At 49.0% G+C, this 15313-nt stretch overlaps 1 protein-coding gene across 1 annotated transcript in view; it reads left to right on the plus strand.

Moving 5' to 3' along the window:
- The first annotated feature begins 391 nt into the window (after positions 1-391).
- Positions 392-15313, plus strand: part of LOC103271036 (aldehyde oxidase 2) — a 95318-nt gene continuing 80396 nt past the window's right edge. Inside the window, exons 1-6 of the mRNA XM_021717798.1 lie at positions 392-445; positions 4757-4814; positions 6603-6699; positions 7941-8049; positions 10784-10910; positions 14502-14563. Of these exons, the coding sequence (XP_021573473.1) occupies positions 392-445; positions 4757-4814; positions 6603-6699; positions 7941-8049; positions 10784-10910; positions 14502-14563 (507 nt within the window). The remainder of the gene's footprint in view (positions 446-4756; positions 4815-6602; positions 6700-7940; positions 8050-10783; positions 10911-14501; positions 14564-15313) is intronic.

Below are 15313 nucleotides of genomic sequence, written 5' to 3' on the forward strand. Positions count from 1 at the left end.
AGGTTGAGGTGGAAGGATCATCTAACCCCGGGAGGTTGAGACTGCAATGTGAACTGTGATCGTGCCACTGCACTCCAGCCTGAGTGACAGAGTGAGACTAGACTCAAAAAAAAAAAGAAAAGAAAAGAGCTCTGATTGTGGGCTGTGCTACAAGCCAGCCTCCAAGCCAGGATTGGTGGGAGGAAGAGAGGGACTTGCGTCCAGAGGCAGGGACATCAGGTGCCCTGGACTTAAAATCAAGGAAACCTCCACCTCCTGACCTCCTCTGTTGGGGTCCAGGCAGCCTCTGCACAGGTCCAGTTGCTTGGACGTGAATCCTCTCCACTCAGTCCTGCGGCTGGCACAGGGCATCCCACCCAGAGTCACAGGGCGAGACCTGTGTACAGGCGCCATGCCAGGCCCAGCACCATCAGACGAGCTGGTTTTCTTTGTGAATGGGAGGAAGGTGAGTGTGGGGTGTCTCTGCAGCGGCTTGCAGAGACAGAGGACACCGCTAGCTTGAGGGCGCTCTTGTGGCCCACCTGGGCTAATCCTGTCCTGGCAGGGGCCAGAAGCCAGGGACTAGGAGTGCCTCCCAGGGTGGCCTGTCCCTGTCAGCCAGAGTTCAGCTCCTGGGAGTGCAAGGAGGAAGCAGGAAAAGGCTGCATTCTGTGACACATGCCTTGGTGTCCAGCAAATCCATGTGACCTGCGCAAGTCATTTCCCCTCTCCGAGGCTCAGGGTCCTCTCTCTGGAGTCCACTTCCAGGGTCAATGTGAAGATGAAAAGAAAAGCTGTTTCTTTCACTGATTAGGACCCCTCGATGTTTCCCAAAGGCTTGGTGCTGGGCCTGATACACAGAAGTCTTTTGTTGGTAATGGAATTTGAACCTCAAATTCAGGACAAGAAATGGAGCTTTGTTTTAAAGTTTTCTATGTATCAGCCTCATTCTTCTGTTGAATTCCTACTGTGCAGAATTGGTTGAATTGGTGACATAGTCTGCTAGAGGCCCCGCCTTCCCAGGTGTAGCCAAGTTTCCTGGAGCCCATATGAGGGGGGACCCCAAAACTTGGAATTTATTTATTTAAAATTGTGTATTTTGGCCAGGCGTGGTGGCTTGCACCTATAATCCTAGCACTTTGGGAGGCCGAGGTGAGAGGATTGCCTGTGCCCATGGATTCAAAGCCAGCCTGGCCAACTTGGCGAGACCTCGTCTCTACAACGCATCAAAAAATTAGCCAGGCATGGTTGGTGCATACCAGTAGTTCCAGCTATGTGGAAGGCTGAGGCAGAAGGATCACCTGAGCCCAGCAGGTTGGGGCAGCAGTGGCTGTGAGTGTGCCACTGCACTCCAGCCTGGGTGACAGAGTGAGACTCCAACTCAAAAAAAAAAATTATATATTTATTTTTACATGCTTAAACTTCAGTCACCTTCAAAGTACTCTTCACCTGAGGCAATACACCTATCAAGATGCTTTTTTCACTGCTCACAAGAGTTTTTTAACTCAATTTGGAAGCCTTTTGAGTGCTTCTGCTGTTTTTTGTTTCACCTCTTTGACATTGGCAAAACCTTTCCCTTTGAGGACTTTTGTCCTCTGGGGAAACAAAAAAAAAAGTTGCTTTGGGTGAGATCAGGTGAATAGGGAGAGTGGGGCATTGGGGTCATGCCACTTGGGGTCAAAAACTGCTGAACACTCTGCATGGTGTGGGCAGGTGCACTTGTAAGTCACCCATCATGACATGGGCGGGCAACCGTGTTGAAAGAATCTCCCCCCCAAAAATTCACTGAAGCCGAACACAGCCTCTCATAACATCACTAGCTGGTACATGGATGCAGATGGGCTCCTAGAACACTTACCTAGAGGGAAAACCTGTACTACAAGGGGCCCATACTCCAAAAGATCATTCTGGGTTTTTGGGGTCACCCCCTGTATGACAAGGAAGGACTCTCCTGCATCCTCCTCCCATCCTCACCATCAACCCCCACAGGCCACTAGGCAACCCTCAGTCCCCCTGAGGGCCCTTCCCCTCCTGAGTATCTACCCGCCTCTCAAGGGAGCTAGTCCATAGTTGCTAGGGCATGTGGCATCTCTGGGGTCTCACTACCTCTTCCCCAAGGGACCCCTTGACCTCTGATTCCACAAACCTAACCGGGTTTGCTCATGTCCACCCCCGCCCCAGGGCCTGGTCCAGGGAAGAAGACAGATCGAAGGGTTCCTAAGGGCTCATCATTTTTCTCTGTCCCTCTCACCTGTATCGTCTCCACAACCAGCAACATGTTCATCCAAAACTGTCATTTGTGAGCTGAGTCCTGACTTGCTTATTCCCCTGGCCTGGGCTTTGGAGGCCCAAAAGCCAGAGGCGGCATCTTCCTCTTCTTTCCATGCAACATCTCTTCCTAGTCATGGACCCAGAGTGAAGCAGCTGCAGCCAGAGCAGGGAGGGGATCCAGGGTTCGAAGAAGTACAAGTGTATGGGAATGCAGGCCGGATTCAGTCAGATAAGAAAAAATGTTCTTCAATCCCATTCTCAATCAATGTGTTTAAAGGAGGCTAGGGGCAGTGGCTCCACTGGGAGGCTGAGTCAGGAGGATCACTTGAGGCCAGAAGTTCAAGACCAGCCTGGGCACCATAGCAAGACCCCATTCCCACAAAATAAAAATTAGCCAGGCATGGTGCACACCTGCAGTCCCAGCTAAATGGGAGGCTGAAGAGGGGGATCACTTGAGGCCAGGAGTTTGAAACCAGCTTGTGCGATAGAGCAAGACCCCATCTCTACAAAAAATAAAAAGTTCGTCAGGCGTGGTGTTCGCGCCTGTAGTACCAGGTACTCAGAAGGCTGAGGCAGTAGGATCACTGGAGCCCAGGAGATTGAGGCTGCAGAAAGCTATGATTGCACTACTGCACTCCAGCCTGGGCAACAGAATGAGACACTGTTTCTAAATAAAAGAAAAAGATGTTTGAATGTAAAAGTGTGTTGAAAGGCAGGCAGAGGAGGCCCCTTCTGTCATTGATGAGGAGTCCCCTGAGATCCAGCGAAGAACTGAATTGTAACATCTCAGCTTGGAAGGCACTTCCTGTCATTTTTTATTCTTTGAGGTCTATGAAAGTTTGTCTTACTTCTGGGGAGAAAGAAGACCTTACTGTGGCTAGCCCCCTGTCTCTCCTTCTTCTAGTATTCTAGAATGACTGGCATTCTTTAGGACAGCCCAAGACAAGGTCAGAGGAAACGTCCCAAAATAAGCAAATGCGAAAGAGGCACCAAAGACAGTTCCTGGTGGCTTTTGAGTGTGAAGTCCCCACTTTTCAAAGGGATGGAAGGACTAGTGTCCCACCAGAGCCACCTGGGCTTGACATGGGACATGAGGGTTCCCATCAGGTCCTTGGTTCTTAGGGGGACTGGCAGGCCCCAGGGCCTCACCAGCATAACACAGCTCTCCCCACCTCTGCTCTGGCCCCAGCTCTTAAGGCCTGTGATACCAAGGGGACTCAGAGGTGCCACACACTCTGCCCACCCCAGTTTCCTCCCCAAGGATCCTTCCCAGCACACACACATAGATACACACATACACCCATACACAGACACATATACACCCATACACATAAATACACATGCACACACGTACATGCATGCATGCATATGCAGATACACAGGCATATACACATACACACATATAGACACACATACACATATACACAGACACATATATACACGTACACATGCATACACACAGACACACATATACGCACACATGCACACAGACATATATATGCATACACATATGCATGCATACACATGTGCACATGCATGCACACACACACAACACCTATACAAGCACATACATGCGCACACATACACATGCATACACAGGTACACACATGCACACACATATACACATATACACCCGCATACACACATACAGGCACATATATACACATATGCATGCATATATACACACATATACACAGACCCTTATACACATATGCACACATACACACATATACAGACATAAACACACACATGCATACACATGGCACCTACATAAGCACATACATGCATGCACATATACACACATACACACATGCACAGGCATACACACACACATGCGCATACACACACAATCCAAGTCTCTCCCAGACTTGAAATTTTTTTTTTTTTTTTGAGTCAGAGTCTCACTCTGTCTCCCAGGCTGGAGTGCAGTGGCATGCTCACAGCCACTGCAGTCTCAACCTGCTGGGTTCCAGCGATCCTTCTGCCTCAGCCTTCCAAGTAGCTGAAACTACAGGCATGAGCCACTATGCCCAGCTAATTTTTTTATTTATTGTAGAGATGAGGTCTCGCCAAGTTGCTTGGGCTGGTCCTTTCCTGAACCCGCGGGCTCGGGCAATCCTTTCACCTTGGCCTCTCAAAGTGCTGGGATTATAGACATGAGCCAGTGTGCCCGGCCAAGATTTGAAATATTTTAAGAGAAGGAAAGGCTGAACTAGAAGACTCTAGAAAAATAGGGAGTGGAGCAAGTATGAGAACATGCCCCTCAGGCCCCTTTACCCAGCAGTGGCCCCAGATCTTATCGAGTGAAGAGCACTGACACCATACTTGCTCTGTGAGTATCCTGCCTCGTAAATGTGTGTGAAGGTCGTCTGTCCTCAGAGTACAAAAAACAGGTGCAGACGCCATCAGGCCTGCGACACCCATCCCCAAATCAAACAGCCTGCAACAGACGTTCCACGGGTCCCAGAATCAATCCCCACGGTCATCTCTCCTGTTTCCAACACAGGTGGTGGAGAGGAACATGGACCCAGAAGGTACTCTGCTGACCTTCCTGCGAAAGAACTGGACCCTTTTACCAAAGTTCTGACCCAGGCCGTGCTAGCCCTAAAACCTAGCTCAGCCATGATTATGAAAAAAATCAATCAGCCCTCTTGGCCCGTCTCTGCCTGCTCTGGGCTGTGCTGTGGGGGGTGAGGTTAATCGGGCTATTGGGAGGGGATGGGTTTCCTGGGGTGTCTCATATCTGCTAATAGCAATGAAATGGAAGCTAAGCTTCTTACTGCAGGCCTAAGTTTCCCTTATGGTGTTCCAGTCCCTGCCAGGTGGTTCCATAACAGAGGCTTGTGTTACATGTGCCCCGCCCTTTAGGAAAGCAAATTCCCCACACTCAGGGAAACCATGAACCCAAGGAAAAGATTTCCTTTCCCTGCAGCTATTTTCTTACCCTGGATTTTCCCACCATTTTATATTCTGAAATTAGATCTTTATCATAGCAAACGTATTTTAATTGGTGAATCTGATGGATCTCTCAGAGAAGCCAAAAAATAAAATAAATGACATAAATTACAAATTGCTGAAATCAGCCTCTGGATAATTTTTGTTTAAAAGGCTACGTGATTTTCGTTTTGCTTTGGTTTGGGGGTTTTTTGGTTTTTTGTTTTTGTTGTGTTTTGTTTTTGAGTCAGAGACTCACTCTATTGCCCAGGCTGGAGTACAGTGGCATAATCACAGTTTACTGCAGCCTCAATTTCCTGAGCTCAGGTGATTCTTCTGCCTCAGCCATAAAGTCTACATTGTTTTTAATTAGGTGTCAATGTTTGCAAATTTGAAAATTTCTTATTTTTTAAAATCTAGATTTTCCAGCTTCTCTGGAAGAATAGAAAGGTAGCCATTCCTGCATGGTGATAGCCTTGCTTACAACTGGGCAGAGGCAGTTCCTAGACCCTTCTCTAAAATGGAAATGGAGCTCTCCAGTCACACCCAGCCCACTCGATTAATTACATCACCTCTCTGATAAGCATCTGGGGTTTTGTCTTAATTTAGATGAACAAGGGTTTAAAAAATAATATTAATAATTTTTTTAGCCAGTTTAGTGAATGACATCCAATCTGAAAAATTAAGTGGAAATAAACTACAGTAAAGGAAAAGGGTGAAGAGAAAAGGGCCAGGGCTGAGCCTGGGACTAGACCTGGACCAAGCCAGAGCAGAGGGACACTCAAGATGGAATCTGAAAATACGGACAAGGGATTCCGCCAAAGACTCACCAACTTGCTTTCAAACGCAGCACAAATTAATGGACAAAATCTAGTAATACATTGAGCTGCTAAAAATAATGTTCTTCTCTCTCAATTACATGATTGGAAGCCGGAAGAAGACATGTAAGAATATCCTATGATAAAATAGGATTTTTCAGCCAGACTCAGTGCCTCACATCTATAATCCCAGCACTTAGGGAGGCCGAAGCAGGAGGATTGCTCAAGCCCAGGAGTGGAGTTTGAGGCTGCAGTGAGCTATGGTCACACCACTGCACTCTAGAAAAAATAATATAAGTAAAATAGGATTTTTCAAAAGGCTCTTATGGCCATTATCCTACAAGATGCTTAGAGTAAACCTGTGAAGATGAAGCAAGTATGACTTCTTGCAAGTGAAAAAATAGGAAGGGAAGGCTAGTATGCCCAGTGTCACACAGTTCGTAGGGAGCAGCCTTTCCTAAAACCTGGAGGCAGGCAAATAGCTTCTCAGACCTGGCCCTCACCCCACCAAGACCCTCCTCACTGGTGACACCCAGAGAGGCAGCTGTACTGGAGGCAGACGTGTGGTTTGGTGTGTTCTCCTTGACTGCCCCCTTGCAGTGTGTCTCACAGGAACCAAGTATGCCTGTGGAACAGGAGGCTGCGGTGCCTGCACGGTGATGGTGTCCACGTACGACCCCGTGTCCAGGAAGATAAGGTACCCGCCCCAAAGCCCAAAGCCAGAGGAGGATGGTCCTCCTTTGCAAGCTTGTATTCTTACCACATACCTAAGAAAAAGTCTTAGATTCCTGCTGTCTCTGGATTTTAGACTCCTCTGAAAAAGCCAATGAAAGCTGCTAGTATCTACTCCAACAACACATACAACCATTACATTTACTTTTTTCATACCATTTCAGAGAAATCTTGGATCCCCCAAGACCCATCTATGCACCCTGGGCTGAGAACCCCTAGCTTAGGTCAACCATGCATTTTACAGATGAAGAAACTGAGTCTCAAAGATATGAAGTGACTCATCCAAGGTCACACAACCAGTAAGCTACAGAACGAGGACTTGAACCCACATTTTCTGGCCCTGCTACAAATGCTCTTTCTACTGTTGGTCTGAACCGACCCTGCAGGGCAAGGACCTGGGCCGATATTTCACCCTTTAATGAAGGACCAGATTCTAGAACTTGGGATTCTCCCAAATCCACTAGCCCAACAAATCAAGAGAAGGCTTCAGAACTGGCCATCCAACACTGTTGAATGACCTTATCCAGAGAATTTTTAATTGGCAAGCAAAAAAATTCCCAAATGTGACCAGGTACAGTGGTTCACACCTGTAATCCCAGTACTTTGAGAAGTTGAGGCAGGAAGATTACTTGAGGCCAGGAGTTCAAGACCAGCCTAGGCAACATAGCAAGACCTTGTCTCTACAAAAAAAAAAAAAATTAACTGAGTGTGGTAGCATGCACATGTAGTCTTAGCTACTTGGTAGGCTGAGGAAGGAGGATCACTTGAGCCCAGGAGTTGGAAGTTATAGCGAGCTGTGATCATGCACTGCACTCCAGCCTGGGTGAGTGAGTGAGATCCTGACTCAAAAAAAAAATCCTAAATGTGCACATATAGGTTAAAGAGATATAGGCGTACCTTTGCTTATGATGAAGCCAATATCCCAATGAATACTCATTGAAGTCCAACCACACTCTTAGTAACACAAGTCCATTCCCTTGGCTGCCAGGTGGGTCTTGGCTTGGAAGTTTTTCTGAAGTTCAGAATGCCCAGATTCATCCTTCAGGACTCCTAATTTCTGCCAATAGAGTCAGCAGACCACTCGATGCTTCCTCCTCCTCACCTCTCCAGCCCCCCAATCCCCAGGTTGAACGATAGCCTTGGGAGTTTCCCATGAGGCAGGACTGTGTTTCTCCCCTTGATGTCCCTTGTGTTTCTCATGCAAAGACACTTCTCCGTCACCGCGTGCCTGGTGCCCATCTGCTCTCTGCATGGTGCTGCTGTCACCACTGTGGAAGGCGTTGGAAGCATCAAAACTAGGATTCACCCTGTGCAGGTAAGAGTACATCCTAATTTTCTCTCTTCGGAACTTTATTTTTTTACCAAATACTGTGTTGACTGCACTGCTTGAGGCTTCTAGGCTGTGGTCAGGTATGTAGAAACTTTGAATGAGCCAGGTGCAGTGTCTCATACTTGTAATCTCAGCACTTTGGGAGGCCGAGGTGGGAGAATCGCTTGAGCCCAGGAGTTTGAGGCCAGCCTGAACAACGCAGTAAGACCTTGTCTCTACAAAATATCAAGGCCGGGCTCGGTGGCTCAGCCTGTAATCCCAGCACTTTGGAAGGCTGAGGCGAGTAGATTGACTGAGCCCGAGGATTCGAGAACAGCCCAGGCAACCTGGCGAGATCTTGTCTCTACAATAAATAGTTCCAGCTACTTGGGAGGCTGAGGTAGAAGCACCTGAGCCCAGGAGGTTGAGACTGTGGTGAGCCCTGAACATGCCACTGCACTCCAGCCCTGAGCATGCCACTGCTCTCCAGCCTGGGCAACAGAGTGAGACCCTGACTTTAAAAAAAAAAAAAAAAAAGCTGGAACTCAGATGGTCATCCTTCCTTTTTCCACTTGTATGATAAACAGAATTATCAAAATATTGACTGATGCCTATTGGACTATGATCTGGAATAGATATTGCACTAAGAATATTGCACGTAGAATAAACTGTCTCTGAGACTAATAGGATGAAAGGTAGTATTATTACCTGTGGCACAGAGATCTTGGGAGGATGATCAGGATCAGGTGAGATGAGTCTAAAATCAACTCCACCAAAGCATGAGATCAATCATTTCTCCAAATCTTAACCTGAAACTGGAACAAAGAGGTTGAATTTAAGAGTAGTGTGGCATGCATTGGCAGAGAACACATAATTCCTCTGTCATTGTTAGGGGATCACCGGACCAGACAGACCAATACTGAGTCCTTCTAGGCAGGAGGAGCCAAGAGGGCCTGTGAGTTAGCCATGTGAGAACCAACTGCAAAGGGGTCAGCAGAGGTGAAGGATCCAGCAGAGCTTACTGGAGCCTAGAAGGAACGCAGAGAGGATGCTTACAGCAAGAGTCATAAACCCAGATCCCAGGATTACATGACAGTGAAATCTGGACCAGGGCTTCCAAACAGTAACATACCTAAGAATCACCAGGAAGGTTTGTTAAAGACATAGATTCAGGCCAGGGGCAGTGGCTCACGCTTGTAGTCTCAGAACTTTGGGAGGCCGAGGCAGAAGGATTGCTTAAGGTCAGGAGTTCAAGACCAGCCTGCGCAACATGGTGAGCCTCCCTTCTCTACAAAAAATATATAAATGAGCTGGGCATGGTGGCATGTGCCTGTAATCCCAGCTACTCAGAAGGCTGAGGAGGGACGATCTCTTGAGACCAGGACATCCAGGCTGCAGTGAGGCAGGATCATGCCAGTACACTTCAGCCTGGGCACCAAAGTGAGACATTCTCTCAAAAAAAGACACAGTCTGGATCTGAGATGTGTGGAGCAGAGCTCAGGTTTTACATTTCCTACAAGCTCCTGGTGGAACAACACTGCTAGTCCATGGAATGTGCTTTATTTTTATTTTTATTTTTATTTTTATTTTTTTGAGTTGGAGTCTCACTCTGTCGCCCAGACTGGAGTGCAGTGGCTGCTCCCGGCCACCACAGCCTCGACCTGCTGGGCTCCGGCGATCCTTCCACCTCAGCCTTCCAAGTAGCCGGAATTACAGGCATGCGCTACCATGCCCGGCTGATTTTTTGATTTATTGCAGAGATGAGGTCTCGCTGCCCAGGCAGTTCTCGAACCCACAGGCTCAGGCAATCCACTCACCTCAGCCTTCCAAAGATGCGGGATTACAGGCTGAGCCACCGGAATGCACTTTAAACAGCAACAGAGATCCAGGACACAGACCCAAATCCTGCAACAGAGATCCAGGACACAGACCTTTGAAAGTAGAGCTCCCTTTGAGCCAATGCAGAAGAACTGAAGGAAGAAAGCAAAGTTAGAGCCACAGAAGCTGGTCTCCAAGTTCATCAGGAAGAGATGACCTCATTGTCGGAACTAAGCTACACAAGGGGTAGAAGTGTTCGAGAAAACAATTTTGGCCAGACACAGTGGCTCATGCCTGTAATTCCAACACTTGGAAAGGCAGAGGCAAAAGGATTGCCTGAGCCCATGCATTCAAGAGCAGCCTGGGCAACTTGATGAAACCTTGTCCCTACAATAAATCAGGAAATTGACCAGGCATGGTAGTACGCACCTGTAGTTCCAGCTACTTGGAAAGCTGAGGTGGAAGGATCGTCTGAGCCCACAGATTGAGGCTGCCATGGCTGTGATCATGCCACAACTTCTGCCTGGGCAACAGAGTGAGACTCTGACTCAAAAAAAGAATGAAAGAAGGAAGTGGGGGTGGGAGGGAAGGAAAAGAAAGAGCCATTTTGAAACTTACACTCTCCTCAGACTTATTGCTCTCTGGAGAATGCTCATTGCAGGAGAGGCAGCGACACACTGCTAATTCTGTTGGAAGGGTCTGAGCCCTTGACCTTAGGAGGGACAGTAATTATAGAATATGGCTCCTGAGTCACTTTCTCTAGGAGTAGCCTAAGAGAAGGGACACTGGCAGGCTCTGGCCAAAGGAACAGGGTCCACATGCCCATGGATCCCAGCATATCAAGGCAGCTGCAGGCTGCGAAGGGTGGCTCAAGTTGGCAGCCACAGGAAGGCAGGACCATGATGTGCATGTGTCTTCCCAGGAGCGGATCGCCAAGAGCCACGGCACCCAGTGTGGGTTCTGCACCCCTGGGATGGTGATGTCCATGTACACACTGCTCAGAAACCATCCGCAGCCCTCTGAGGAGCAGCTCATGGAAGCCCTGGGGGGTGAGTCTGACATGGTGAAATCTCGTCTCCCACCCGAGGCAGGTGGGAAGTACATTTCTGGCCACCCTACACCACCTTCAATGTCTCTCCAGCCCTGCTCAGCCTCCTGTTTCAGTGGCTTCTAAAGTAGCTACAGAGCCGGGCTCGGTGGCTCAGCCCGTAATCCCACGCTTTTGGGAGGTTGAGGTGAGTGGATTGCCTGAGCCCACAGGTTTGAGACCCGCCTGGGCAGCGAGACCTCATCTCTACAATAAATCAAAAAATCAGCCAGGCGTGGTAGCACATGCCTGTAATTCTGGCTACTCGGAAGGCTGAGGAGGAAGGATTGCCAGAGCCCAGCAGGTAGAGGCTGCGGTGGCCAGGAACGGCCACTGCACTCCAGTCTGGGCGACAGAGTGAGACTCCAACTCAAAAAATAAAAATAAAAAAAATAAAGTAGCTACAGGCTGGATGCAGTGGCTCATGCTTGCAATCCCAGCACTGTGGGAGGCTGAGGTAGAAGGACTGTTTGAGGCCAGAAGTTTGAGACCAGTCTGGGCAACATAGCAAAACCCCATCTCTTTAAAAAAAATTTTTTTCTTTAAATAAAGTTAGCTGAGCATGGTGGCTCACACCTGCAGAGGGAAGCAGAGGTGGGAGGACTGCTTGGGCCCAAGAGTTCGAGACCAGCCTGAACAGCAGAGTGAGACCTCGTCTCTACAGAAAAGTTAAAAACTAGCCAGGCCTGGTGGCATACACCTGTAGCCCTAGTTCTAGCTACTTGGGAGGCTGAGGCAGAAGGATCACCTGAACCCAGGAGGTTGAGGCTGTGGTGAGCTGTGATTGTGCTAATGCCTTCCAGCCTTGACAATAGAGTGAGACCCCAATCCCTTCCCCCTAAAAATAATAGCTACAGCACCCAGGAGCAGAAAAGAACATCAAACTGCTCCCTGCACATCAGAGCATGTGCTTGGAGCAGCCTGTGCAGAGCTAGACACTGCACATGGGCCACACGACCTGCTCGATCCCCCATACCTATCCAGTGACTTGTTTGGCTGCCTTTGTTAGGGGTCTGTGTTAGCTTCCTAACAAAGCATCACAAACTGGCTGGCTAAACACAATAGAAATGTACTTGGTTCCGGGACATTTCAGTCTGACGTGAGGTGTCAGCAGGGTCCTGCTCTCTCCAAAGGCCCTGAATGAGGGTCTTTCCTCTCCCAGTGTCCCAGCTTCTGGCTGCCAGGAGGCCGCAGCATTTCTGGGCCTGTAGATGCATCACCCCAATCTTCACTTCCCCTGTCACGTGGCCTTCTCCCCTGGGTGCCATGCGTCAGCAGACATCATCCAAATCCCCCTCTTACAAGGACGCCCGCCATCGGATTGGGCCTGCCTTAATCCCATGTCACTTGATCCTAACCTGAATCCATATGCTTCCAAATAGGTAATGTTCATAGGTTCCATGGGTTGGGACTCCAACATAGCCTTTTGGGGACACAGACCAACCCATAACAGGGCCCTTCCCAAACTGAAAGAATCCTTCAAAATGTGCAATGCGTTTGAGTTACTGAAGAGGAGTCCATAGACATATCCCTTCTGCCGAATCAGCTGTCAGTAATTTGACAAGTCATTGACAGACCCACAAATTCTTAGACTGAGCATGGAAGGGGAGCACAGACACTGTGCCACCACCTGGCACCACCTGCTGGTCTGCCAGCTACTGGTGGACTTGTTTGACTCACTCTCTCTCTCTCCCTCCCTCCCTCCCGGCCTCCCCACTTCCCTCCCTTCCACTCTTTTTCTCTCTCCCTTTCTTCCCTCTCTCTCCCTCTCTCTCTCTCTCCCTACCTCCCTCCCTCACTCTCTTTCTTTCTCTCTCCCACCATCCCTCTTTCTTATTCTCTTTCTGTCTTCTCCTTCCCTCTTTCTCCCCTTCCCTTTCTCTCCTTCCCTCCCTCCTTCCCTGCCTCCCCCTCTCTCTCTCCTTCCCTCCCTCTCTCTTTCTCTCTCACTCCTTCTCATACTCCCTCTCTTTCTCTCTCTCTTTCTTTTTCTCTCTCTTCCTCCCACCCTCTTCTCCCTCCCTCTCTTTTTTCTTCTCTTTTCCTCTCTCCCTCTTTCCCTCCCTTCTTCTCTATCCCTCCCTTCCTTCCTCCTTCTCTCTTCCTCCCTCCTTCTCTCCCTCCCTCTCTCTTTCCTTCTCTCTTTCTCCCTCCCTCCCTCTCTCTTTCCCTTTCTTTTGCTCTCCCTCCCTCCCTTCCTCTCTCCCTCCCTTCCTCTCTCCCTCCCTTCCTCTCTCCCTCCCTTTCTCTCTCCCTCCCTTCCTCTCTCCCTCCCTTCCTCTCTCCCTCCCTTCCTCTCTCCCTCCCTCCTTCCCTTCCTCCCTCTCTCTTTTCCTTCCTCTCTCTTTCCCCTCCTTCCCTCTCTCCTTCCATCTCTCTCTCTCTTTCCTCCAGTACAGAAATCAGATTAAGTCATCTAGAACCACACCCTCCTTCAGTCTTTCTCCTGTCAGAGGTCCCCAGCAGGCCCTTGTGCCTAAAGCACAGCAGAGCAGACCTCCCAACCAAGTGTCAGAGATATGCCACCACCGACCCAGCTCCCTCTGCATGGCTTGCTGTAGCCAGTCTCCTCTCTGCCCAAGTCCTCTGCACGTGTCCCCTCAGCACCTGCCCATGCTACTCTAAGGACCCAGGAGGCGCTCCAACACACAGCATGCTCACCCTGCAAGCCAGGCTTCCTTGAGAAGCCCTTTCAGATGAAGCCTGTTCCATGATGACCCTCCACAATCCCTGCCTCCAGGCTTTCATTTTTGGAAATCTGATGCTCTCATAATTTGCTATGCAATAGAATTGCTTGCAAACCACTAAGATGCAGATTCCTGGGCCCACTCCCAGATGTCTGAGTCAGGAGAACTGGAGCAAGAATCTACATTCTTAACCAATTCCCCCAGAAGATCCTACAAACACTAGGTAGTACCATTGACAAACTGTCCAAGGCATGACACACATCCAGTACCTTGGAAATTTCCAGTATTTTCTGTTGGAGGGTCCTGCCATCTTACCTAGTGTCTGAAATACAGTTGTTAATAGATACACATCGAATGAACAAATTAATAACTAGACTGTGATCTTTAGGACAAAGAACAAAACTGGAATTGAGGTGGTAGGAAGGATAAAATTCTAAGGAGAAGAAAGGCATTAGATAGCTTGGCAGACACTAAAACATAAAAAAAAAAAGCTGGGGCCACCACGGTGGCTTACGCCTATCATCCCAGCACTCTGGGAGGCTGAAGCAGGAGGATTGCTTGAGCCCACAGGTTCGAGAACAGCCTGGCAACTTGGCAAGACCTTGTCTCTACAATAAATCAAAAATTAGCTAGGCATGGTAGCTTGCACTTGTAGTCTGGCTACTTGGAAGGCTGAGACGGAAGGATCACCAGAGTCCAGCAGATCAACGTCGGGGTGGCATGAGCATGCACTGCACTCCAGCCTGGGTGACAGAGTGAGACTCCAACTCAAATAAATAAATAAATAAAACGGCTAGGTCTATTTCAACTTTTCCAAGAAGCCAATAAACAAAGCCAGCTGACCACCATGCCTCTTTTCCCATTAGGGAATCTATGCCGCTGCACTGGGTACCGGCCAATTCTTGAGAGCGGAAGGACCTTCTGCACGGTGAGTGAGTGACTGTGGGGACAGTGACAGCTGGTCCAGGCTGGGAACACAGGAAGTGAATTTTTTAGGCCATCTCAACAGAAGGAAGACTGAGTTTTAGCTCCTTGTGGAAGATGAGGGAATGTTACGCCCCCTTTGGTATTGTCTAATCAAAACCACAGAGGCAAGTCAGATGACCTAACCAGGTGTCCAGACCTCCTCTATGACTAGAGAAGCGAGACATCTGGCCAGGACAGTACGAGGGCTCCAGAAAACCCAAGGAGACACAGGACAAGAGGGGACAGAGTTTGCTCTGTGAGGCCAGGTTCCATAATCCACAGCTGGGACAGTATGAGCAGATGAGGAGCTGAATATGAGAGAATGGAGGCCAGACTCCACCCCAGGTGCAAGTGCACAGTGAGTGTCCTCTGCAAAATGGGGCACTCACGGGGCTGCAGTGGAAACCTCATGGGTCTTGCTTGGGCACTTAGTAAGAGTCCAACAGTCGCTGCTATTACTGAGGATGTTGCTACCGAGTGTTTGACGGGGAGACCAAACGCACACATCTGATGGCCTCTGCTGATGGAGGGCAGGGTGGAGGTAGTACATCCAGCATAGACTCAAGCCAGGGGACCCACCCTTTTTTTGTTGTTGTTGTTTTGTTTTGTTTTGTTTTGTTTTGTTTTGAGTTGGAGTCTCACCCTGTCGCCCAGACTGGAGTGCAGTGGCTGCTCCCGGCCACCACAGCCTCGACCTGCTGGGCTCCAGAGA

The sequence above is a fragment of the Carlito syrichta genome, unplaced genomic scaffold (assembly GCF_000164805.1).
Source record: "Carlito syrichta isolate Samal-C Ts95f unplaced genomic scaffold, Tarsius_syrichta-2.0.1 Scaffold311129, whole genome shotgun sequence".
Taxonomy (NCBI): domain Eukaryota; kingdom Metazoa; phylum Chordata; class Mammalia; order Primates; family Tarsiidae; genus Carlito; species Carlito syrichta.